This window comes from Eleutherodactylus coqui, chromosome 2 (genome assembly GCF_035609145.1).
Source record: "Eleutherodactylus coqui strain aEleCoq1 chromosome 2, aEleCoq1.hap1, whole genome shotgun sequence".
Lineage (NCBI taxonomy): Eukaryota > Metazoa > Chordata > Amphibia > Anura > Eleutherodactylidae > Eleutherodactylus > Eleutherodactylus coqui.
The window spans coordinates 247,647,363-247,674,858 of record NC_089838.1 but is presented as its reverse complement, the minus strand read 5'-3'; the positions used below and the strand labels follow the sequence as shown (position 1 = coordinate 247,674,858).

General features: G+C 40.9%; 1 protein-coding gene across 2 annotated transcripts in view; it reads left to right on the top strand.

The window, feature by feature from the left end:
• The window catches only part of ACAN (aggrecan), a 109,574-nt gene that overhangs the window by 46,188 nt on the left and 35,890 nt on the right, over nt 1-27,496 (top strand). For both annotated transcript variants that reach the window (XM_066592810.1, XM_066592811.1), the window contains exons 2-10: nt 9,234-9,310; nt 10,845-11,228; nt 12,167-12,341; nt 13,830-13,957; nt 14,587-14,880; nt 15,602-15,958; nt 17,283-17,457; nt 21,519-21,646; nt 26,141-26,434. In XM_066592810.1, coding sequence (XP_066448907.1) covers nt 9,241-9,310; nt 10,845-11,228; nt 12,167-12,341; nt 13,830-13,957; nt 14,587-14,880; nt 15,602-15,958; nt 17,283-17,457; nt 21,519-21,646; nt 26,141-26,434 — 2,005 coding nt within the window. In that variant the 5' untranslated portion in view covers nt 9,234-9,240. The remainder of the gene's footprint in view (nt 1-9,233; nt 9,311-10,844; nt 11,229-12,166; nt 12,342-13,829; nt 13,958-14,586; nt 14,881-15,601; nt 15,959-17,282; nt 17,458-21,518; nt 21,647-26,140; nt 26,435-27,496) is intronic.

The following is a 27,496-nucleotide window of genomic DNA, read 5'->3' as shown; positions in this document are numbered from 1 at the left end:
ATGCGTGTCTCAAATCATCAGTTCTATGGCGACATGTAAAGACATTGACTTTGAAAAGCAATATGTGTGTTCAACTACAAAATGATGCATCCGCCGAACGTTTCGCAAAACAATTGCTGGATATTGGGAATGGGAAGATGCCAATCGACAGATCTACACAATGTATAACATTGCCAACACACTTTGGTAAGATGACATCAAGCAAATACGAATTGATTCAAAATGTTTTCCCAAATATCGTGCAGAATTACAACAATCAGTGGCTCAGCGCACAGGCTATATTACCAGCTACCAACAACGATGTCAATGCCATCAATTTCAGCATTCAAAACGGAATACCAGGCGAAGCCACAACGTATAAGTCCATCGATACTGTGATGAATTAAGGCGAAGTTGTCAATTACCCAACGGATTTCTTGAATTCACTTGATTTTCCAGGTATGTCACCGCACATTTTAACAGTGAAAATTGGAGTGCCTATCATTTTCTCCGAAACATCCATCCACCACGACTTTGCAACGGTACAAGACTTTCAGTGAAATAGATGATGAACAATGTCATCAAAGCTACAATTTTGAATGGAAAATTCAAGGGGGAAGATGTTCTGTTGCCACAGATTCCAATGATCCCAACAGACATGCCATTTGAATACAAACGTTTACAGTTTTTGGTGCGACTCGCTTTTGCAATAACCATCAACAAAGCACAAGGACAATCGTTGAAAGTGTGTGGGCTAGATTTGGAGAATCTGTGCTTCTCACATGAACAACTGTATGTGGCCAGCTCACGCCTTGGAAAACCTTTGGATTTATTCGTACCAGACGGAAAAACAAAAAAAATTGTTTATCCATAAGCACTTGAATAAATACATAAAATTAAAACGACACTTTAAAAAGGTTTTTCACATGAAAATGAATGTTTCAATAAAAATGACACAATGTAAATTCAATGTTATCATAACAAGTTGCCTTGAATTTCCTTTCTTCTGAAGTCACAGCGCGACGGGTAAGCTAGTAATTAATAAATAGCATCACAATATATTTTACTAATGCTACTGATATCAATCCAGTAAACAGGTAATAGATTATCTACTACTTGGAAATTTCATCAAGTTTTCTTAAAATCAAAGCTGGCTCTTGCAGAAATGTTACCATGGCAGATAGTTAACACATGGTCCATGCATTGCATAAGACAAATTTATAAGTAGAATATACATCAGCTTTTTAAGGACTGTGTCAGGGCTAGTTAGGAACGGGAGACTGGAAGTCCCTACAACCAACCCTCTCCCCTGTCCCTACCTACTTGCCCTCCTGTGCTAAACCCCAGGGCGACAACTGGGCGGTGGTCCCTACCCTGCACTGAGGGAACCCCAGGGACAGGAGAGACCAACTAACCAGAAGACAGAATATAACAAAATCCAAGTCAGAACTAGCAAGCCAAAATACCACCAAAGAACTATCAAGTAACAAAGGGACAGGCAAAATCAAGGTCAGGACAAACCGGGTCTGCAGACTGGAATGAGCAACTTAAACGGGTGTTAGCTGGTGGACCATTAGCAAACACTGGCAAGGACTGACAGTGTCTGCGGGGCTAAATACCCCAAGCCCTGCCTAGGTCGGGGCGGGACTTGGTGACAGGCTGACCAGGGATGCATGAAGTCCGGCCTTCCTCCCACCACGGCCCTTAACCGGGGAACTCCAAACCCGGCCGCCAAGGCCCCGCCCAGCAACACAGAGGACCCCACGCCGCAAGCCGACCAGAACGCCAGGAGGCACAGAAGGAAGCCAAGCAGCGCCCCCACGGCAGCTGCCGTACCCGGCAGAACCACAAAGCCCGCGCACAACCACCGCTACGAGCAAGTCTCCTCCTGACAGACTGTTCCTTCATTTGACATCACGAGGATTCCCTCTGTAGACACATACAGAGAAGACACAATGCTTGAGCTTGATAGACTTTAAAAATACACTATTGTACTGAAGTATAGTAGTGTATTATAAGAATTATAAAATATGATGATATTCAAGTCCCCTTAGTGGGACAAAAATAGAAAGTTAAAGGGGTTGTCCCGCGCCGAAACGTTTTGTTTTTTTTTCAATAGCCCCCCCGTTCGGCGCGAGACAAACCCGATGCAGGGATAAAAAAAACAAAACGGGTAGTACTTACCCGAATCCCCACGCTCCGGTGACTTCTTACTTACCTTGTGAAGATGGCCGCCGGGATCTTCACCCTCGGTGGACCGCAGGTCTTCTGTGCGGTCCATTGCCGATTCCAGCCTCCTGATTGGCTGGAATCGGCACACGTGACGGGGCGGAGCTACGAGGAGCCGCTCTCTGGCACGAGCGGCCCCATTCAGAAGGGAGAAGACCGGACTGCGCAAGCGCGTCTAATCGGGCGATTAGACGCTGAAGATTAGACGGCACCATGGAGACGGGGACGCTAGCAACGGAACAGGTAAGTGAATAACTTCTGTATGGCTCATAATTAATGCACAATGTACATTACAAAGTGCATTAATATGGCCATACAGAAGTGTATAACCCCACTTTGTTTCGCGGGACAACCCCTTTAAAGAAGTATAAAAAAAAATAGTAAAAAAACAATTAAAAAAAAAACATCAAAACCCTACCTTTCCCCCCTTAGGCCTCGTTCAGACAAGCGTGTTTATGTACGTATATACGTCCACACAAAACCATGCATCAATTAAAACCATTGGTTCTCTATGCTGTGTTCACATATACATGTTTTTCAGGTGAGCAAATGCACGTACCTGCAAAATATAGGACATGAGTGCACCATGGGTCCGTGCTGTGCGTCAATATTCCCCATGGGGAGTCCCCTTGTCACTGAACACTGTGACAGCACTGTCACAGTGTTCAGTGACAAGAGGACTCCCCACAGGGAGTAAAGAATCCCCAGCCACAGCTGAAAGGGCTGATTTCAATGGGGATGCGCTTGGTCCCCGGCAGTGTAATGAAGTTCTTTTAGCAGGCATTTAAAATCCCTGCCTGCTGAAAGGGCTGCGTCTTATTGGCTGAGCGCTCAGCCAATCACAGGCAGTGCTCAGCCATTCATTGAATGACAGCTGAGCGTTGCCTGTGATTGATCACATTGCTCAGCCAATCATAGGCAGCACTCTGCCATTCATTGAATTCAGGAATGATTTTCAGGGCTTGTATTTAAAGCCCTTCCCTGAAAATCACTGCAGGGGTTGCCAGCAGGCCATTGCTTTCAATGATTGAGAGCAATGCTGCAAGGAGCTTCGTTCACATGTGTTTTGGCACGTGCATGATCACGCGGATTTGTGCGCATCTACGTACATGCAATTGCATGCTCGTGTGGATGAGGCCTTATTAAAATTAAAATCACAAATCAGAGTTACAGATTTTTATGAATCCTCCCGTTAGAAATAAATGGAATAAAAAGCAATCAAAATCTTATATGTTCCTAAAAATTGAACAAATCAAAACTAAAGTTAATCCCACAAAAAAAAAAACAAGCCCCAATGAAATCCATTGATAGAAAAATAAAAATACCATGGCTCTTGGAATGCGGCAACACAAAAGCAAGTCTTTAAAAAAATTAAAAAAAAAGTTTTTAGTTTACAAAAATGGCAAAACATTATTTATTTTGCACGTGAAATGTCGTAAAAATAGAAATGGAGGAATTTTAATTTTTTCCTAAAAAAATTAATTATACAGTACATTATATATAAAAATGCAACTTGTCCCACAAAAAAACAAGCCCTCCTATGGCTGTGTCGATGGAAAAGTTAAAATGTTACTGTTCTTGCCATGTAACGATGAAAAAAACTAGTTGGTCATTAATGCGCGAAGAGTGTTCATCACTAAGGGGTTAATATCTAAGGTCTATTTTTTTCACTTTGCTTCCTTTTAAAATGTGCTGTAATGGCTTTTTGACAAATATATATCCCATAAATCGTGTCTGGACACCTTAACATTCAATATAATGCATCAGTCACATTATGGAGAAGAAATTATCGCTGATGCCAGTTTTCACAATGATGTTTTTTTAAAAAAAGCAGGAGGATTTAGTACATTTTCAATATCATGGATACTTTCAGCACAAGTACACACTTTCAGCTATACATATCAATGAAGTAGTCATTTAATGTCATCAAAGTTAATTGCTAATTGATTGCTAAGTGTTCCTGCATGTACAACTATTGCCCCCGGCCGTGCTGCCTTCACATCTTCTGGGATAAACAAACTACATCCTATATCATCTAGACTAGCGGTGTGCTTTTTACTTGGTTGGTTGGGAGTATTTATTGTATATTTATGATTTCTTTTATGCTGCTTTCATTAATTTATAATTCTAAGAATCTGATTTTCATGGCGGACATATTACTTTCAAAAGAATCCAGCTCTTTTGTTCATTAATTGCAATAAAAAAGCTTCTAAAAGCTTCTATCTTGTTCCATTTCAGATTTTATTAATGGAGAAAGTGAAATTTAGGGCATATTTCCCCGCTATTGAATCAAAGTTCCTTGCAGAGATGTGATGGGGTCAGCTATTAAGATGCAATATTTTTCATTAAAAACAGACAATATGAATGTTAGAATATTATAGCAGTTTTCTCCTTTATTTTACGGTCCACTGAAATTCTAAGTGTTGTCTGGGGCTTTTACTGTTGATGACCTATCCTCAAGATAGTCAGGTTGATTGTCAGGTGTCCACCGCTCGGGATCTCCACCAATCAGCTGATCACTAGTCTACTGTCAATGCAGACAGCGCTAGAAGCAGATAGTGCTGTCAACATTACAGTGGCCCGGCAAGGTACTGCAGGTACAACTCAATGGGAGTTGTGCCTACAGCACTAAACCAGGCCGCTGCACTATGGACAGCACTATATACTTCCAGCACTGTCTGCATTGACAGTAGACTAGTGATCAGCTGATTGGCGGAGATTCTGAGTGACAGACTCCTGGTGATCAATTATCGATAACTAGAGATGAGCGAGCGTACTCGGATAAGCGGTACTCGCTCGAGTAATTGGCTTTATCCGAGTATCACTGTGCTCGGGGCTAAAGATTCGGGTGCCGGCACGGAGCAGGGAGCTGCAGGGGAGAGCGGGGAGGAATGGAGGTAAGATCTTTCTCTCCTTCTCTCCCGCCCGCTCTCCCCTGCTCCCCGCTGCGACTCACCTGTCAGCCGCAGCGGCACCCGAATCTTTAGCCCCGAGCACAGCGATACTCGGATAAAGCCAATTACTCGAGCGAGTACCGCTTATCCGAGTACGATCGCTCATCTCTATTGATAACCTATCCCGATGATCGGTCATCTATAGTTAACCCATTTAGGACCAAGCACTGTAAATTTATGGCACTTGGTCCTGGGCTTTAATCGCAGCCAATTGAAAAAATATGGCGTGGGATTAAAGCCCTTGCTTCTGCAATCAATCAGAAGCAGGTCAGGTTGTCAGCTGTTAATCACAGATGAGAACCCGAAAAAGTAGGCAGGAGTATTTTTTAACACCTTCTGCTCTCTCCTTTCCCAAGTACACATCACTCAATGAGTGCTATGTACTAAAAAGTGAAAGTTGAAGTGTTTCTTCCACTACGCAAGCCAGCGATTACATGACCACTTGGGTCCCCTGGCACAGCAGAGTTATGAGGTCCCAGCAGACCCTGACCAGCTCTGCCAGTGACTATTGTCACTACAGGGGAATGTTTTCCCTATAACTGGGGCTCCTATGGATGCTGCTCCTATGGATGCCCCAGCTACAATGGAAAAAGTGTCAAATACAAAAAAACATGTGAATGTCCCACAGAGGAACATAAGGGATATAGATAGTAAAAGAAATAATTACGGAAATAAGTAAAACAAAATCACAAAGTAAAATAAAAATATACACATAAAAAAGAAAATAACCCAAAGCTGACACCAACCAAAACTGTCACTATATGCGGCCTGTGATCCAAAACCATACATATTATATATCAAAATTTCCAAAACAGAATGGGAAATCCGTTCCCATACTTTAATTTAGCATAAATATACTAATTTTAAAAAAAACAAAAAACTAAAAATGTTGAAAATATCTCCTTTTTTTTTTAGCTTTTTACTCCCAATAAAGCTAAAAACCGGAAATAAAAGTCAGTGAAAAATATATTTAAAAATAGCCCTATATGTCATGGGGGAAAAAACGCAGCAAAAATAATTTTGGTAGCTGAAGGAAACAAAAAGGGCAGTTAAACCACAATATGGGTAAAATCCCTAAAACATGTCTGGTCCTTATGGTACAAAACAGCCTGGTCCTTAAGGGGTTAAAGTCCCAGACAACCTCTTTAATGATAAAAGAAAGTGTTTGTATTACCAGCTGCCAGTTGTGCATCACAGCTGCTATGTAGACATTCCTAAAGATTACAGGAAGAACAAGAACAAGCATGGCTATATGTATAGGGTAAAACAAGAAATTAAAGGGTATGTCCACTTTTGCACCAATTCTTATATTGTCATATTGCTAAAATGGAGGATTAGGCTACTTTGTCAATAGCCTTCATATAAAGGTTCCTACTATATTGTGTCTGCAGCTCCTGTGCAGACCTGCAGGGGGGGTCCCACAGTGCAGGTGGATTGAGAGATGGAGCATACGTTGTGGTAAACAACAACAGTCTTAACTTGGCAGCTGAATTAGCATTACAGTTACTTTAACTTGGCACATAGTTTCAGAACGTTGCAACACTTTTTTAAATACTCTGGCAATGCTGGTTTTATTACTTGGCAACTCAGTCTCGGCTTGTCAGCCCACGCAGGATCAAGTCTCAGTCTTTTTAGTTATTTATAGTTTTATAGCTATTAGTAGTCTAGTCTAGTAGTCTAGTGTAGCTCCAGGGACACATTCAATGGTTCTCCATGGTATGCACTTACAGTCTTTTAATGACAGATTTGCATTTGCTCAGCAACACAGCTCCTACAGCTGTGAGGATGCATCTGACTGGGCACTTACAGCTATGACCATTTCTGTGGGTATGAATGATCGCATGAATAATTATTCTTCCTGCATAGAGTATGAATTGGCCCATATAAAGGTTAGGCAAACGAGCGTTAATCATCGTGATCAGCGATTGTGCAAATGCCTAGATTAGACTTTTTATAAGGGCACTTAGGTCCCTTAGTTCACTACTAGAGATGAGCGAACGTACTCGTTTCGAGTAATTACTCGATCGAGCACCGCGATTTTCGAGTACTTCCGTACGCGGGTGAAAAGATTCGGGGGGCGCCGGGGGGCGGGGGGAGGCGTGGCGGAGCGGGGGGTAGCAGCGGAGAACAGGGGGGAGCCCTCTCTCTCTCCCTCTCCCCCCCACTACCTGCTGCAACCCCCCACTCACCCACGGCGCCCCCTGAATCTTTTCGCCCGAGTACGGAAGTACTCGAAAATCGCGGCGCTCGGGCGAAAAAGGGGCGTGGCCGAGTACGCTCGCTCATCTCTATTCACTACCATATTTAAGGCCATGGCCCCATTATAGGGTTATGAAGACATGCACCCTGACATTTTTTCACATGGACCCTCGAATGCCCTATTCCTGTCTGTATCACGGACAAGAAATAGGGCATGCTAGTGCATGTAAATGTGCTGCTTGTGTGTAAATCAGACAACACATGGACAGTTGCAACTCACACACACGGGTAATGTGCACCCAACCGAACAGAAACTTATTAGGTTCATTACAAGGCAATGGAATTTCTTAGATTCCATTACAAAGCTATTTAAGACAGATTTGTCATATCTGTCATTCATTTTGTAAAACCATTTGTATTAAGTTGGCTTTACACGTGACACCTATCAGCGAAAAAAAAATTGCGCAAGCAAGCGATTTTCAGTGATAATTGTCCTGTGTAAACACAGGACCTGACAGAGTACTAAGCCAGAAATCGTTTAGTAGACGCTTCATTTCAGCTCACTAAAGCAAAGCGACTAGTAAGCAAGTTCTTGCTTGGTGTAAACAGGCAGTTGTTCATCCTTGAATGACTGCCTGTTCACAGTAAATGGAGGCGGGCAGCCAGAAAAGATCTCTGGCGTGATCCAACTCTATTAATTTAACGCCCATCGCTCCTGTATGAAAGCAGAGCAGCTCTAAATCTTTGGGATGATTGTTGGGCGCTTATATGCCAGATAGTCATCCCGTATAAAGCCACCCTCAACCTCATACAACTGTTACATTTGTTTAACCTTAGCTGTTGCCATGCCTGAAACAAAAATATTAGCTGATAGGCTATGAATTACTGTGAGGGCGGTGGTGTGTTGGAAATATTTCAAATGGACTAACAAAAATGGACTAACAAATTTGAACACTGATGTCGAATAATATTTCTCATTTTAGAAGTTGAGCTCCAGGCAGGCATAGAAAAAAAAACCCTGAAAGGGATAAGAAGATTTTCTCACTGCAGTTGACTCCCAAGAATACATAAAAAGGAAGGGGAGGACTCTCTGATTTGGAGTCACTTGCAAGTGTTTATATAGATTGAAAAAGCCCTTTAAAATCTGCTAGCCTCTATAATATAAAGAATATTGCAAAAGGAGGGAATAAGTAAAAGTGCTTGTACTATGTATTGGTCAGCCTTACCAAAATATCAAAGTTCTACAAATAGGACTGTTATTGTAAATAGTCATCAAAACATGGACAGCAGTCATTGTTGACAGTGCTTACGTAATACAAAGGGAGCATACTATATTACTTCAATAAAGGCCCTTTTACATGCAACGATTATTGCACAAAACCTGTTCAAACGTCTGAAAGTGAGCAATAATCCTTACCTGTAAACGCGGGCAGTCCTGCACTATTCGTTCAAAAGTCGTTCAGTGCTGGTTTTTAGCCAGCATAAAATCCATAGGCAAGCTGCTCAGAATTAATTCCATTTAAATGCAGATTGTTCAGTCTTTTCACTGGCCTAATAGTTCTTTTGTTTGCTTTGCATACACAATGAGTGCAGTGTTTACTCATGCCAGGAGAAGACAATGTACTCATTGTGTGTGCAAACATACACCCAACTGCTACTGAGTTTGCTTTAGCTAATGAGAGAAAATACAGATTATTAGGTGCGAGTAGTTTTATTAAAAAATGACGGCAGTTTGGTCAGTCGTGTGGTTGTTTAAGTGATAATTGTTGCGTGTAAAAGGGCTTTAAGAACATGAGTTGAGATAAATCTCTGACAATTACAATATGACTCTGGAATTTGTCTTAATATGACTTAATCTTTGTTCTTTGACAGGTAAACTATGACCACTCTATTATTAGTGTTCGCGTGTTTGCGTGTCATCGCTGCAACAATATCAGAGGAGGTTTCAGGTAAGGCTTTTTTTTGGAAATTCTTTTAAAGACTAACATGGGGTACAAGAGAGAATATGTGTTTGGAATTTTGGATGAGTTCAGACAAGGCAGATTTGCTGTGGATTTCCACTGCAGTAACTCCACAGTGAAAAGGCAGAGTGCAACGTAATTTGATATACGGTAATTAAAAATAAAAATTCCATGTGGAAAGATCCTGCAGAACCGATTTTCAAATCCACAGCATGTTTATTTCTTAGCAGATTTACTTTACATTTGTTGCAGAATTAATTGACTTCGCTGGAAGCATATAAGTACTAGGAAATCCCATATTTAAATTTGTGTTGAGGATTTCGTAGTGGATTTCATGAAGAATTCCAGTGTGTTTTACTTTTTTCAGTATCAAAACAGATTTTCTGTGCAGTAAATCTATAATATCTTAATGCGCCCCAAGATGTCCCCCTTTGTATCTTGAAATGAATTTTAGAAGCCTAAGCCTTTTTTTCACTAAAAAGGAGTATCTTCCATCTTTAAAGAGGATCTGCCAGCTCTCCTGCCATGTGTGTTTAAATAATTACTTGAACTTCACATGAAACAACAATTTTGGAGCATCTTTGCTTAGAACTCAGTTGTCCTGTTCCTCTGTTACTCCTCCTAGAAATAAATTGACAACTGAGTATTACTGAGTGTTATATTGTCCAATCAGTGTCACAGCACCAGACTTTCTGGAGACATAACTTTCCAACAAGGAGTATGGTAACATCCAGTTGTCAACTTGATCTCTAGGAGCAATAGCAGAGGAATGACAAAATGTCTAAACCTAAAGAAAAATGCTCTGGCATAACTATTTCATGGCATAACTATTTTAAGTATTTACTAAACAGACATGTCTAGAGCTGACAGGTCCTCCTTACATAGGAAACAGTATACATGAAATTAGATGTTTTCACATTTACAATTTTGCAATAATTCATCCTTCAACATGATGTATAAAGATATTGGTGTTTTATATATATATATATATATATATATATATATATATATATATATATATATATAGATAGATAGATAGATAGATAGATAGATAGATATAGATATATAGATATAGATAAATAATATTTTAGTATATATATATATATTTATTTTTTTTAATGCTAAAATATAAAGATATAAAAGTGGATATTTGTGTGGATATTTGCATTGCAGAAAGAAAAACTACTACAAGTCTAGAAGTGATTCAGTCTTTCATTCTATTGAGCATGATTCTGCATGACTGCATCCAGTGTGGTTTATCCTATGCAGACATGTAAAATGTATAATTACCTCTTATATATCTCAGTAGCTGCATCATTCTATGATCTGTCATCCATAAAAACCTTGTTTATCTTTTCACATTTTAGAGAATACTCTGTATCTTAAAAAAATAACATCTTTGAGGGTCTCATAGTCATGAAAAAAGGAAATCATATCTGTGCTACCAATAAAATAATGTTCTGAACAGCTGCAATATAATATGTTTTTGTACGATTTAACTTCTTTTAAAACTAATTTACAGACCATGATCACTCATTAAGTGTGAGCATACCTACAGAAGTTCCACTGAACGTTCAGCTAGGACACTCAATTACCATCCCCTGCTACTTCATCAATGCATTGGAACATGTGACTGTGGTCCCTTCAACGGCTCCTTTAACACCAAGAATCAAATGGAGTAGACACAACAAAGGACGAGAGACAGTTCTACTGGTAGCCACTGATGGGCAGATTCGTGTGAATGAAGCCTACAAAGAACGTATTGCAATGCCAAATTATCCTCTCATACCTACTGATGTCAGCTTGGAAATTGCAAATCTGTTATCCAGTGATTCAGGAATCTACCGTTGTGAAGTCATGCATGGAATCGAGGATAGTCAAGACACAGTAGAGGTCAATGTGAAAGGTAGATTATCTTTAGTCTCATAACCTCTAATATATGCTTCCATAAAGACTATGAACACTTTTGAACATTTTTTTACTGAACTATGTCTATTTTTCTCTAAAAATAATTTTTCTAATTGGATTTGATTCGAATTCTTAAACCATTTGGCTTCTGCAGCTTCTGTGTATCGCAATACCTAACGAGCTGCAAAATGCCATTACCTAACAAAATCGTCAGACTGGCTTTCTGCTGTCTTCTTTACCTTCCTTCTTTCTCCTCTCTGAACGATCTTCTAAGCTGATTTATGATCAAATCAACAATGAAGTTTGATTTGATCATAAATCAGCTTAGAAGTTGGTTCAGGAGAAGAAAGAGGGGCTAGAGACCGAGCCATCAGAAAGCCAGATTTGCTTGTGAATGTATTGTGACTTTCTTGTTATGTATTGTGATATATGGATGATGGAGAGGCCCGATAGTTGGCCATTTTTCCTTTTAATAAAACTCACTTTTCGAACAAGAAAAGGCATATCTCAATTAAAAATGTCCTAAAGATATCCATAGCATAACATATATTATTTGTAGAGATGAGCGATCGTACTCGCTAAGACAAACTACTCGAGTGAGTAGTGCCTTATGCGAGTACCTGCCCGCTTGTCTCAAAAAATTCGGGTGTCGGCGGGGGGCGGGGAGCGGCGGGGGAGAGCGGGGAGGAACGGAGGGGAGATCTCTCTCTCACTCTCTCTCCCCCCCCCCCCCCCGCCCTCTCTGCTCACCGCCGCAACTCACCACTCTCTCCCGCCGGCACCCGAATCTTTAGAGACAAGCTGGCAGGTATTCGAATAAGGCACTACTTGCTTGAGTAATTTGACTTAGCGAGTACACTCACTCATCTCTAATTATTCGTAATAAAACCCAAAGGTAATCATATTTTTTCTAACCTGTTCATCAATTTACTTTAGGGATCGTTTTCCACTATAGAGCCATCTCCACCAGATACACCTTGGACTTTGAAAATGCCAAAAAAGCCTGCATTCAGAACAGTGCCACCATTGCTTCACCAGAGCAACTCCAATCTGCATATGACGATGGATACCACCAGTGTGATGCTGGTTGGCTTTCTGATCAGACTGTACGGTACGGTCTTAAAACTGACACTTGTTCATTAAATATTTAGTTTTACAATTATGGCAGGGGCATTCTTATTCTTCTATTAGATATTCCTTAACTTGAAAACTTGAACCCTCCCTAACACATTCACCAGCATCTATAACACCTGTGAGAAAAGTGTTAATAAACAGTGGCAGGTAAGCCCTGGTACTGTTCAGTAAGGAAATGTTCGCACATCGTCTTTCACTTCTCTGTGGGATTACATCAGGGGGTTTCATCACATCTGCCGAAAACAGCATTGTGGTGGAACCCCCAAATGGAAAGAAACGGAACCATTCACTTGCTTTACTGAAACGGACACTACTTTCTGTCCCTTTCTGTTATATTTAGAGTACAGAATAGCACAGTTGACTACATTATTCTAAAATGGGACTGTTTAGCTTGCAAAAAAGAAGGCTGAGAGGAGACTTCAGAGTGGTCTACAAATATCTGCAGGGCTGTCACAGTGCAGAGGGATCAGCAGCACTATTCTCATTTTTACAAGGAAAGACTAGAAGCAATGGGATGATACTGAAAGGGAGGAGACACAAATTAGATATTAGAAAAAACTTTCTGACACTGAGGGTGATCAATGAGTGGAACAGGTTACCACAGGAGGTGGTGAGTTCTCCTTCAATGGAAGTCTTCAAACAAAGGATGGACAAATATCTGTCTGGGATCATTTAGTAAATCCTGCACTGAGCAGGGGGTTGGACCCGATGATCCTGGAGGTTCCTTCCAACTCTACCATTCTATGATTCTAAATTCCAAATAGAACAGAGACTAAGGGCCCCTTTACACTGAATGATTATCATTCATATTCTTGCTGGATCGGGGGAACCTGAAAGGAAATCAATTAGTGTAAATGCCTCCAGAATCGGAACGACAGACAATAATTTGTTCATACAAATCAAACGACAATCAGCCTATATAAACAGGTCATCATTCATCTATTAACAGCGGCCTGTTTACAGTGAATGTAGGCGGGTAGGCAGGAATGATCTCTGGGCCGCCCCACCTCCCTCCATTCACCGAGTGATCCTCGCCGCTGTGTGAAAGCACAGGAGCGATCATCGCTATGATGGCTATCAGGCATTTCCATATAAAAGGGCCCTAATGGAGCCCATGTAAAACAGACACCAAAGTGATGCCTGTTAACTAATGCAAGTGAATGGGTCAGTTCCTTTCTGTTCAGGGGTTCCATCACAGTGCTGTTTCCTGCAGCTCTGACAAAAACCCCTGACGTAATCCCACAACATAGTAAGATTACTGTGGGAACGCTCCCTAACGTATGGAGTGCCATGCTGTGGAATACAGGCAATCTAAAGTATTATCCTAAACTAATTAGATACAATAAAAGAAAATAGGCTTACTATACACAAAAAATATATGTTTTGGGAGTCCTCGTAAAACATCTGTAAAATTCTTATTTCACTATGAGAAGTACATCTTTAACATGTTATATATCTCTTTCAGTTACCCAATCCATAGTCCACGTGAGCCATGCTATGGTGATAAAGAAACCTTTCCAGGCGTTAGGACATATGGTGTTCGAGAAACTGATGAAACTTATGATGTATATTGCTATGCTGAACACATGCCAGGTAAGACATTATCTATCTATCTATCTATCTATCTATCTATCTATCTATCTATCTATCTATCTATCTCATATCTATCTATCTCATATCTATCTATCTATCTATCTATCTATCTAACTATTTCATATCTATCTATCTCATATCTATCTATCTATCTAATATCTATCTATCCATCTCATATCTATCTATCTCATATCTATCTATCTATCTATCTCATATCTATCTATATATCTCCTATCTATCTATCTATCTATCTATCTATCTAACTATTTCATATCTATCTATCTATCTATCCATCCATCTATCTATCTATCTCATATCTATCTATCTATCTATCTATCTATCTCATATCTATCTGTCTATCTATCTATCTATCTCATATCTATATATCTATCTAACTATTTCATATCTATCTTACTATCTATCTATCTATCTCATATCTATCTATCTAACTATTTCATATCTATCTTACTATCTATCTATCTATCTATCTCATATCTATCTATCTAACTATTTCATATCTATCTTACTATCTATCTATCTATCTACCTCATATCTATCTATTTATCCATCTACAGTATCTATCTGTAATTGTCACATTGGTAACCACAATATCTTTCTCACTTCCTTAGGTGAAGTCTTTTATGCTACATCTCATGCAAAGTTTACTTTCTACGAAGCAGAAAAGCAATGCCAAAACTTAGGAGCCAAGCTTGCCACCACAGGACAACTCTATTTAGCTTGGCAAACTGGTATGGATGTGTGCAGTGCCGGTTGGCTGGCAGATCGCAGTGTTAGATATCCAATTGCCTTTTCACGTCCCAACTGTGGCGGAAACTTAGTTGGAGTCAGAACAGTTTATCTCCATCCTAACCAGACTGGATATCCAGATCCACTTTCTCGTTATGATGCTATCTGCTACAAAGGTAAGTCTTTTCTTTTCTTAATTAGTCGGTTATGAAGATGTACTGTATAATGTGTGTGTGGACAGTTTAAAGGTTTTTAAAGCGGTCTTGGTATTTTTAATCTTAATGTTGGATCTGTTTGGTCTGTAACCTACATATACCATAATTCGGATATTCAACTGTAGATCCGTCTCTTCTGTGAAACAATGCCTACTCTAAACTCCATACATCTCATTTATGTAGAGCTTGAAATGATGTTTCAGTATACAGGTCATGTAATATCCTAATGTTACAATTTTAAATCTAGTAGATCCATTTATTGAGTATGTACTATGTTTTACCAAAGACCTTTGATCGTCATCAGAATATTCAATGCAAATGACTTGAAGACTTGAGGTCTCCCCTACGTAGGGACAACCTCTAATGATCATCCGATATTTTATTTTGGGACAACCCTACTGTCTAATATAAGATGGATATTTGGCGATCCAAACAAGAGCTTCATGTTTGCCTAGTCTTTTTTAAAGAATTTCTATCCCTCTAATAACATCGCAGCTAATTAAGGCATTTTTGGCACTGCAGTTCCGTAACATAGAGAACCACCAGTTGATACTGAGACTCTTTCTAATTAGGCGTAAACATGTAACATCCTTTCTTTGAGGTTGTTTTGTAGCGCAGCAATTAATTTTGTTTATGTAGAAAGCAACTATTTGCTTCTTAAACTATTTTGCTCCTGGAACAGATGATGCTGACAACATTACTATTCAAACTGTGACACAGCCGGGCCTGACACTCATCTTTCACCGAAATGCTACTGAAGAGGAAGCCCGTGGCAGCATTACTGATCTAGAAGGACTAAACTTCACCCTCACACCTTCTGAAGATGGCTTTACAGCAACTCCAGAATTCCCCGGAACGCCTTTTAGTCAGGACTTTCTGCCAACAGGAAGCTTATTAGAAAACATTACAGAAGATGGACTTATGGAAAATATCACAGCTGTTCCTTCCATTGAAGCCACAGGCACCGGAGAAGAGGGAATAATACCAGTTACAGCAGCTATTGACGCAGTTCCGCCATCAAAACCCATATCTGACACGGGTGAGTGTCTATATGACTGCAGATCAATAACAGTAAATGATTACTTGACATGCAGCTTCTTTAGAGTATCAAACAAGCTAAATAGATAAAGCATCTTTCTACATTCAGCTTGTAATGTCGCAATAACATTTGACCTACAAATGCCGGTATGGCCAGCATGGCAATGGTGGTGTCTTCTCAGTTGTGCACCAAATATAAACAGTTCTGATACTTCCCTGATATACTGGAGTGCAATGAATGTCTTTCCTTTGTGGTTTGCTGCTCTTTGTTCTTTGTTGCCTTTTTTCTAACCAACTAAATTCAGATAAATCAGCAGAGGGTTCTTATAACACGCAATATGGTGTTGCGGTGTATATTGCACCCCCCTTTAATCCCTGCGGCAGCAGAGGAGTCAACTTCTTACTCTCCTAAAAAAGAAGGTGCAAAGAACAGAGTGTATGCTCAACAGCTTATCCTCCTCTAGTATATTGCGTTACATCTTGCCCTCTACCCCCTTTGCATAGGGGCATTAGTACTTACTGAGGATATATGCCCCAATTAGCACTTTGGCTTAAAGTGACCCTCAAGTTTCAGGACAAAATTCTGTCTCAGGACAAGAAGGGAAGGGGGGTATATTAGGTGCAGTTGTTCTTCTCTACTGCCTCTCTGATCTACTAGTATCAGGCTCCGTTTTCAGCCATCCTTGATGGTTTCAGCAATTTTCTAACTTCCTAATGCACACTGTGCACTGCTCTCTGATTGCCTGGTGCTGATCACATGAACAGATCCGGCCAATTACAGAGCAGATATAGTGCATTGGTAGTCTAACACTTTCAATGTACTGTGGGGACTTGATAGTCTGAAGATTATATCAGCCATGTTGGACAGTTGAAAAGAGGACCTGGAATCGGTGGACCAGAGGGATAGCCAAGAAGCAGAACTGCACGTGATATACTCCCCTCTCCCTCTGGTGCTGGAACACTATTTTGTACTGAAACGAGAGGCTTGATTTAAAAGAGCATGTGACCACGGGTCCTGCTGCATGCACTACAAAGCAATAAGAGTTAATAACGCAGTTTAGCCACTAGGCGGCAGTATAGCAATAGCAATATATAAATAATAAAACAGTTACATACACGCATGTATGCAATAACTCACAGTTATGGATTAACTCTTGACTTGAACTTGTGTTGATCAGGAAAAACACACAAAATATAGTTTCAGTTGGAAAGGCACCCTTATAGTAAAGGGTTAAATAAATACAGTCTAAATTTTGAAAAATACTTAAAATTATGTGTGTCCTCGAGGCCTATGTTGATAATCAATGATGTGTCTTCCCAATAAGGTGTTGTATTCCATTACCGAGCTGGAACCAGTCGATATTCCCTCAACTTCACCCAAGCCAAGCAGGCTTGTCTGGACAATGGTGCTGTTATTACAACCCCTGCTCAGCTCCAGGCTGCTTATGAAGCCGGATTCGATCAATGCGATGCTGGGTGGCTATCAGATCAAACTGTCAGGTATGATAGATATACGAAAATTGTAACACGTATCTAAATATATTTTTTTACTGGACAACAATCCATTTTATAAATCTTTATTTGAAGACAATGAAGTGTTGAAACAAATGTTATTATGACACATTTCTGGCTTTATGGCATTCATTGTTTTTTGCACATTAGTGATTTTTTTCTCTACAGTTTCTCTTGCTATATTTCTCTTACCGGGTTCCTGAATTCATCTAAGGGGTCAATTTTTTACCCCTTAAATGAAATCAAGCTAACGCTCTCCTTAATTATTAAAAAAGTACTGGTTTAATTCAAGTACTTTTACTTAAAGGAAATCTGTCAGGTCTTTGGAGCCTCATATGCTAAGCTTATGGACTCATAGGAGCTGACATGCTGAGTCCAGGGGTGTAAGTACAATACTTACCTTGCCCTCCAATCTGTAGCTGTGCACTGTGAAACCACCACTGAATACACCAAGGGCAGAGGCGTAACTTGAAACTTCTGGGCCCCAATGCAAAACCTGTAACAGGGCCCCCAACTATAATGCTTTATTCATAGTACTGCCCTCCCTATATGGAGAGGAGAGGCCTTATGGGCCCCCTGAGGCTACTGGGCTACTCTCATCCCCGGACTCAACATGTCAACTTCCATGAGTCCATAAGCTTAGCATCTGAGGCTCCAAAGAGCTGACAGAATCCCTTTAAGACACAAGAAACCCTGTTAACATGGTGGGAATCCATTAGCACACATTGATAGTTTGCTCTGTTATATCATTTTTCCTTATTGGGGATTTCTGTACTGTTGCTTATTTTTAAATGTGGTGTATGGGCTTTACTTTGGGAGTTTGTTCTAATGTGTATTGGTTGTTAGCCAATGTATTTCAGTATTGAATTGGGAAGCATGTCACAGTATATGCAAGACTCGTCAGATTCTGCAACTATAATTATTTAATGTCTATACATATCCAGCCATGGTACTTGTAACTTATTATGTGATTAATCCTCTATGAAGGGTAAGGGGGACGTAAAAATATTATAACCCATCACCAGTGATTGCTGCTATTAACACTTTGCAATCCAATTTTGGATTCAGGGATTCCTAGGGGGCTTTCTCTTTCTGCCATTATACAATGGCGCCATCTGCTGGCTAGAGCCAGTACTGCGGTATAGGACATGCTAGAGAGGTCCCCAACAACAGAGGGCCAGTAATCTACAGTAAGAGTACCCTGCCGGACGTCTTCCGACATCAGAGTTGTACAGCCTTCAATCAGAATGTCTTCAGATGTCAGACCATGGATTGAAAAGGGTTAATGTTTTTAAACAGGTTTTCGATTACTGATGATGTGATGTTGATTCATGGATTTATTCTGAATGCCATTTTGGAGTGAGAAAGACAGTTTTTTCTCTAATATAGGGCAATTGGCTTAGCCTCATGGAAGGGGGGGGGGGGGTGTTCGTGTAGATCAACATAGTAGGATTTATTAGGCCAGTGTCTATATTTAACACGATCAACTATGTAACTAGTTAACTACTACATATAAATTATGGTTATTTTTATATATATATATATATATGAAAAACTAACAGCTAAAGAATCAGGACAGCACCTCTGTAATGGGATATTAAAATGTAGAAATAAGGAAAAGGACTCACCTGGCGTGTACGGCACAAGCTGGAAGGGTTAGCCGTCACGCCTTGGGTCCAAGTGAGCAGAACACGGGGGATGCTATTGGAGAACCTCTGTCCTGGGGTCATGCAAAGGAGAGCAAATGCAGGGAGAATACTAAGGCAGCAATATCAAAAGAAAGCCTGTGATGAAAAAGTTTTCCTGCTCTCAGAGATCAAAAACACATACATAAAAGTGGTAAAATGTAATCTCACTTGCTTGAGAAGGCTGAGGGGGTCTGCACCTTAGACTCCACCCTCTCAAGTAAGTGAGGTTACATTTTACCAATAGAGATGAGCGAGCACCAAAATGCTCGGGTGCTCGTTACTCGAGTCGGACTTTCAATGATGCTCGAGAGTTCGTTTCGAGTAACGAATCCCATTGAAGTCAATGGGCGACTCGAGCATTTTTGTATATGACTGGTGCTCCGCTAAGGTTTTCATTTGTGAAAACCTGGGAAATTCAAGAAAGTGATGGGAACAACACAGAAACGGATAGGGCAGGCGAGGGGCTACATGTTGAGCTGCATCTCAAGTTCCCAGGTCCCACTATTAGGCCATAATAGTGGCAAGAGTGAGATCCCCCCCCCTTGCACTGTCAGCATAAAGATCGTTCTCCTCTGCCACAGCTGTAACAGCTGTGGCAGAAAAGAACGATGTTAGCCCATTGAATTCAATGGAGCTGGCAATACAGCCGGCTTCATTGAAAGCAATGGGATGCCAGCGAGCGCGGGATGAATTTTCGGGAAGGGTTTAAAAATATAAGCCCTTACTAGAGATGAGCGAACGTACTCGGTAAGGGCGATTTCGCAATCGAGCACCGCGATTTTCGAGTACTTCACTACTCGGGTGAAAAGTACTCGGGTGCGCTGTGGGTGAGCAGGGGGTTGCAGCGGGGAGTGGGGGGGAGAGGGAGAGAGAGAGGGCTCCCCCCTGTTCCCCGCTGCTACCCCCCACTCCCCTCTGCAACCCCCCGCCCCACAGCGCACCCGAGTACTTTTCACCCGAGTAGTGAAGTACTCCAAAATCGCGATGCTCGATTGCCAAATCGCCCTTACCGAGTACTTTCGCTCATCTCTAGTCCTTACCTGAAAATCATCCTAAAATGTGTAAAAATAAAAAAAAAATGTATACTCACTAGAGATGAGCGAACACGTTCGGCCCCGCCCCTTTTTCGCCCGAACACCGAACTTTGCGAACACCTCGGTGTTCGGGCGAAAAAGTTCGGGGGCCGCCGTGGCAGCGCGGGGGGGTGCGGCGGGGAGCGGGGGGGAGAGGGAGAGAGAGAGGGCTCCCCCCTGTTCCCCGCTACTGCCGCCCGCGCCGCCGCGCATCTCCCCGCCCCCCGGCGGCACCCGGACACTTACGCGCGAACACTCCAGTGTTCGCTAAAGCCGGTGTCCGGGTGCGGATGTGTCCGTTACGGACACGTTCGCTCATCTCTAATACTCACCTTTCCGCTGCAGCCGGAGTTCAGCCGCATCTGGCCGGCAGTTCTCCTGAACTGCTTTCTGTAGTATTCAGCAGGTGGGGATTTAAAATCCCCGCCTGCTGAATGAGCTGCCTCTGATTGGTCACAGCCTCACCAATCAGAGGCAGTTCTCACTCACCCATTCATGAATTCATGAATGGGTGAGTGAGTGCTGCCTCTGATTGGCTCAGCGCAGGGACCAATCAGAGGCAGCTCTCAGCTGAATGACAGCTGAGAGCTGCCCCTGATTGGTGAGGCTGTGACCAATCAGAGGCACCTCATTCAGCAGGCGGGGATTTTTAAATCCCCACCTGCTGAATACTACAGAAAGCAGTTCAGGAGAACTGCCGGCCAGACGCGGCTGAACTCCGGCTGCAGCAGAAAGGTGAGTATACATTTTTTTTTATTTTTACACATTTTAGGATGATTTTCAGGTAAGGGCTTATATTTTTAAGCCCTTCCTGAAAATTCATCCCGCGCTCGCCGGCAGCCCATTGCTTTCAATGGAGCCGGCTGTATTGCCGGCTCCATTGAATTCAATGGTCAGTGCTCGTTTAATCGAGACGAGTACCGCGTGGTGCTCGTCTCGAGTAACGAGCATCTCGAGCACCCTAATACTCGAACGAGCATCAAGCTCGGACGAGTATGCTCGCTCATCTCTATTTACCAATTTTAAGTATGGGTTTCTGATCCCTGAGTGCAGGAGAACTTTTTCCTGACATGCAGATTTCAACTCTTCTATATTGAGAGGCGGGAAATTCTCAATGAAAATCCATAACAGAAATTGACAATGCCGGAGATATTAAAATCTGTATGAAAAATGTCTGTAGTTCGAGAATATTAGTCAAATATTTGCTACCAATTTAAGAGAATCATTAAAGAGTTGTTAAATGCTGCAACTATGTAAAAGTATTTAAAATCTATTTCTCTTTGGGCAGATACCCCATTGTCACTCCTCGTGAAAACTGCCATGGAGATAGGAATGGATTCCCAGGGGTCAGGAACTATGGAGTGATGGAGTCATCAGAAGAGTATGATGTATACTGTTATATTGACAAGCTACGAGGTATGTGACCAAATACTTAGCAATAGTGGAAAAAAGGGGAAATAAGCCTTATTTATACAAAGTACTTTTTCTGCTTATGCCAAACTACAGCTGAGATAATTGCTAACTTGTTTCCTATGATAATTTACCCACATTATTGCAAGTTATATTACCATTATTATGGCTTATGCTTAATATAAGTAGGTGTTTGCTTTTATATACAAATGTACACTCTTGGTATGTGGTAAACCATACATCCAGTATAGGCTCTCATTATAGCTGCTACTCAGTAAAGGCATGTGCTTTAAATATGTGTCACTGAACAGTTTCACATACATCTTGTATATATATATATATATATATATATATATATATATACAGACACATGTTTCTGGAATAGCCTGTATTTCTGCATTGATTCCTATTGCAGGTGGCCTATATGTTATTTAAGTTACAATTATAGATAAATGCATTTCAACTAAACTAATAACTCACAAACAATTGTACTGTTCACCTGTTCTATTGAGCTGATTTAATATACATGTACAGTACTGAGTAAAATATCTAGGCAGGTGTGGAAAATGCTACAAAGTAGGAATGCATTCAAAAATAGCTAGTTAATTTTTGTCAATTAACAAAATGCAAAGTGAATGAACAAAAGAGAAATCTAAATCAAATCCATATTTGGTGTGGCCAGCCTTTGCCTTCAAGACAGCATGAGTTCTTCCAGGTACACTTGTACACCATTTTTGAAGGAACTCAGCAGAGAGGTTGTTCTAAACATCTTGGAGAACTAACCACAGAACTAGTGTGGATGTAGACTTGCTCAAATCCTTCTGTCTCTTGCTGTAATTCCAGACAGACTCAGGTCATATCATCACTTCCAGGACTCCTTGTTCTTCTTTACGCCGAAGATAGTTATTAATGGCTGTATGTTTGAGGTTGTTGTCCTGCTACAGAATAAATTTAGAGCCAACCAGACGCCTCTCTGATGGTATTGCATGACTGTCAAGTATCTTCTTGTATCTCTCAGCAATAAGACCAAATTCCCAACTCCATTTGCTAAAGTGTAGCCCCAAACTTGTAAGGAACCTCCAGCATGTATCACTGTTGCCTGCAGCCACACATAATTGTACCGCTCTCCAGGCCTTCGACGAACAAACTTCCATATTTTTATATTCAAATACTCAAGATTTTGATTCATTAGTCCAGAGCATCTGCTGCCATTTTCCTGCAGTTCCTATGTTTTCATGCATAGTTGAGTTGCTTGGCCATGTTTTAAATCGAAGGTATGACTTGGCCACAATTCTTCAATGAAGGCCATTTCTGGCCAGACTTCTCTGAACAGTAGTTGGGTGTACCTGGGTCCCACTGCTTACTACCTGATCTGATGGCAATGCTGGACATCTTCCAATTTCAAAGAGAAGTAAGCATGATGTCTTTCATCTGCTGCACTAGGCTTCCTTGATTGCTCATTGACGTTGCCTGGGAGAGACTTTGCTGATCCTGTATAACTACCTTGTGTCTTGTTGTTTTGCTAAGTCCCACATGGAGTATGAGCTGTGAAATGAACCTGTCTTCCAAAACCTCACTGTTTTAGCAGAGTTTCTGTTCCTCACCCAGTTTTAAGCCTCCTACACAGCTGTTTCTGTTTCAGTTAATGACTGTGTTTCTACCTACAAATGAAAACGATGATAATTATGACCTGTTCAGTATAATTGGTGAATCATGCACTTCATTATAATCCTACAGAATTCTTGACTTTGTGCAAGTGTACCTAGAAGAAATTATGCTGACTACAAGGCAAAGAGTGGTCACACCAAATATTGCTGTGATTTTGGTTTTTCTTTTGTTCATTCACTTTGCATTTTGCTGATTAACAAAAGGAAACTATTAAAACTTCTATTTTTGAAAACATTCTACCTTCACATGACTTTCTCAGTTCTTGCATATATATATATATATATATATATATATATATATATATAGATATATACAAAAAGCTATGAAAGCATTGCTAAAGACCTGAAAGCATATCGATCAACGGCTTTGCAAATTTTGTACAAATGGAGAAAATTCGGCACAACTGGCAATCCTGAAAGTTGTAAAATACAACCCAGGGGTAACAGTAAAGGACCCTCAAAAGACACTACAAACTGTTAGAAAAACACTGAAGAATGTAAGGGCAATGTTCAGGGAGGAACACCATAAAGGAAGCCACTGCTGCCCAAAAAAGACAAACTTTCAATCCTTCTTAAAATTACCGAGTCCACCTGAATTTTCTACAATTACTTGAGAAAAAGTTCAATGACCAGAAAAAAATTGAACATTTTAGCACAAATGCATAATGGTATTGTTGAAGAAAAAGAACACTGCACTTTATCACCAACACCTCATCCTAAGGGCTCAGTCACAGGGACGCTTCGGCGCCCGTGTTACTGCAGGTAGCAGACGGCCATACCTGAAGACGGACTTCATTGCCGGTCATGTGTTCTTTCATCAGTGCTGCAGAGACGTCCGTCTTCAGGTACGGCCGTCTTCTTTCTGCAGTAACGGCTCAGTCACACGGGCGCATCGGCGCCGGTGTACGGGTGCCAATGCGCCCTTGTGACTGAGCCCCAACTGTGAAGTACTGTGGAGGAAGCATCATGGTTTGGGGTTGCTTTGCTGCATCAGGGCTTGGACAGTAAACCAAAGTATATAAGCAAATCTGACCAAGGAAAAGATGGCCAAGTCAATGTCCCCCCCTTAACCTTTATGAGATGCTGTGGCAAGAATTTAAGAAGGCTGTGCATGCAAGGCATCCCAGAAATATTGATGAACTAATTCCCATTGGTAGGGAGGAGCAGTACAAAATTTCTACTCAGCATTCTGCAAATCTTATTTGCAGTTACAAGAGCTGTTTAGTGGAGGTGATTGCTGCTAAAGCTTTTTAAGCTTTTTAAATGTAAGAGTTTGTTGACTTTTGTGTTTGACCATATTTTTTACCATTAGACCACATTTTATTAGAAAACAATGCTGAAGTACAGGTAAATCCAAAGGGTCGACTTACTTTACAGCTGTTTGCATTACTGACTGAACATACCTCCTTTTGTTGTAGTGTCATTAAATGGACTAGCGTGGGAAGAATGCTTCTTTCCTGTAACATTCACCATATAGAGATGTGTGGTTTTAATGGATACATATAAGAAAATGTAATAATTTACTTTGAGCTTTATACACATATTTGTAGCTGTATGTATTTTATTAGAGTGTATGCATTATTTTGCACTGAATACATTGTATCTTAATGGTATAAATTTATCTAAGTGCTCTTTCACACAAGCGTATATTTTCACAGTTGGCTGATATACGCTACGATCTGATGCATTGGATTCCAACACATCAGATTACATGGCTGTATTCCCGCGGCACCCAGCCAGGCCAATATAGCACCGGGCATTTTCATGCCAGGCCGAAAGATAGTCCTGGGAGCCAATGACAGCGGTCAGAGAAGAGAGGTGGGAGGGAGTTTGGCAGCATGACTGTTAAACTCCCTCCCTCTTCTCTCCTCCTCTCTGGCTGTTTGCAATGGGAGGGGATGGGGCGGAGCTACGTGCCACCCTGCTCCACACCCTCCCATTGCTGGCTGCGGACGAGGGGCGGGGAGGAGGTGGGTGCTTAGCTTTGCCCCCATCCACCCCCACTCCCATTGCAAACAGCCGTAGGGAAGAAGAGAGGAGGTGAGCCGGTGAGGGGGAGGGAAGGGGAGGCAATGGCATTGCTGCCTCGGCGTATATGCGCCGGGGCTCGTTTTGTCTGAATGGGCGCACAAATGTTAGATTTGTGCGCCCGTTCATGCAATTTACAGCACTAGCAGGCACACGAAATAATGCTTATGGCCATGTGAAATAGGCTTAAGGCAAATATTAATCTCAAGGACACTTGGAGTGTTGAAGATTATTGGTATTCCAAGTATAAAGAGCTTGTGGGAGGATAATAATGGTGGAGGTGTCGTTCACTGACATATTGTTGTTGCTACTAAATATAATCTAACTAATCCAGTGAAAAACATTTAAATAGTAGCAGAAGCATGCAGGTTGTCAGCACTGGATTCCATAGACGTAAAAGTGGGTCATTTTCTGTATCAGTTTATGAACATGACTGCCAGACTTGTCCTTTGCCACGGCTAACAAGGTACAGATGTTTTTCTGTAGTCTAGTTATAGTCTAGCTCTGAGTTGTGAAGGCCAATAAAACAACTCAACCAAAAATTATTGACAACCAAAATCGTTTATGGCCAAATTTGGAAACAAACTTGTGTTATTTTACTAGACACAGACCAACAGTTCCCTGTTTTTATGGACTGTCCATTAATTACATACAGGTGTTTACCCTAAAGGCAAAATACGTGCCAGGTACAATTATCAAGTGAACGGTAGTTGCCCAGCTCATCCATGTAATAGCGTACATGCATAAATAGTTTTGAATTTTCCTATAAAAATTTTAAATTAAATGGAATTTTTGTACTTTATAGGTGAAGTGTTTTTTGTAACTCAGCCAGATAAGTTCACTTTAGAAGAAGCGGCTGAAGTTTGCGAGAGCAAGAATGCCACACTAGCTTCCACTGGACAAATTTATGCCGCCTGGAAATTGGGATTTGACAAGTGCCGAGCAGGCTGGCTGGCTGATGGTAGCGTGCGTTACCCTATTGTGAGACCACGTAAAGTTTGTGGAGGCGGCAAAGCTGGAGTGCGCACAGTCTATGTCCATGAAAATCAGACAGGATTTCCGGATCCGCTGTCAAAATACCATGCCTTTTGTTTCAGAGGTAAATACTTAATGTTAAAATTCACATTATGTTAAATAAACAACATATATTTGTCAAAGATTATTTAAGATAACTTTTGTTACAGTTAATGAAATAATCCGGCTAAATGTTCTTGGGTAGCTGCTAATTCGTGGGCGGTAAATGCGAAAAAAGTTATATAATCAGAGCTGCATGTTTCTACAAAGTACACAGAAAAAAAATCATCTTATCAGTAATTGTGATTGAAATATGATGTTATGACACTTTTTTGTGCAAAAATTGGTGGTGGGCCCCTGTCTCTATGTGGTTGCAGTAAACTAGTAATTTCCTGCAGATTGATATGCTTTTCTGTTGTTTCATCTACTATATCAGCTCCTTTTGCAAAATAAAATTAAGTAAAAATGTAACCAAGTTTATCTTAACTGTGATAACGTGTTGTCGCAAAATCCATTGGAAAGCTATTGAAAAGGACAAAGAAAAGAAATAAACTTTTTCTTAACACGATAAGTGTCAAGTTAAACTTTGCTTTATCTGTGCCACAAGACCAACACAGAATCAAAGGAAAACGAGGCAAGAATTATGATAAATGCACTGGCAAGGGTAAACAGTTATTGCAGTAATTACATAGTACATTCATGTAGTATCATGTTATGTATACATTAAAGACACTATAGAACACGTGAGGCTTTGTTCTCTTCTGCATTATGGCTCTCATTTACAACATAAGCCATGACACTGTATCGGATAAAACATACAACAAATGAAGTTGCCTCCCAACCACCTACATTGACTTAGAATGGTATCCACCAAAGTTCTGCTGAGGATTCTGTAGTTTTGACAACAAGAATAGCAATGCTATTGCCATTTTTGCTATAGATACTGTATGGGCAAAAATCTGTAAATATGTACAGTACGTACATAGACACATAAACTTCCACACCAGGATGTAGGGATATAATGAAACAATAGAGCCAAGTCTGCTCAAAAAACACACAGAAGATTAATGTGTGACATCCTTGTAGAGTGAAATCCTATGAAACAACCACACAGAAATGGACAGGGTGGTCCTATAGAAAAAGAGCT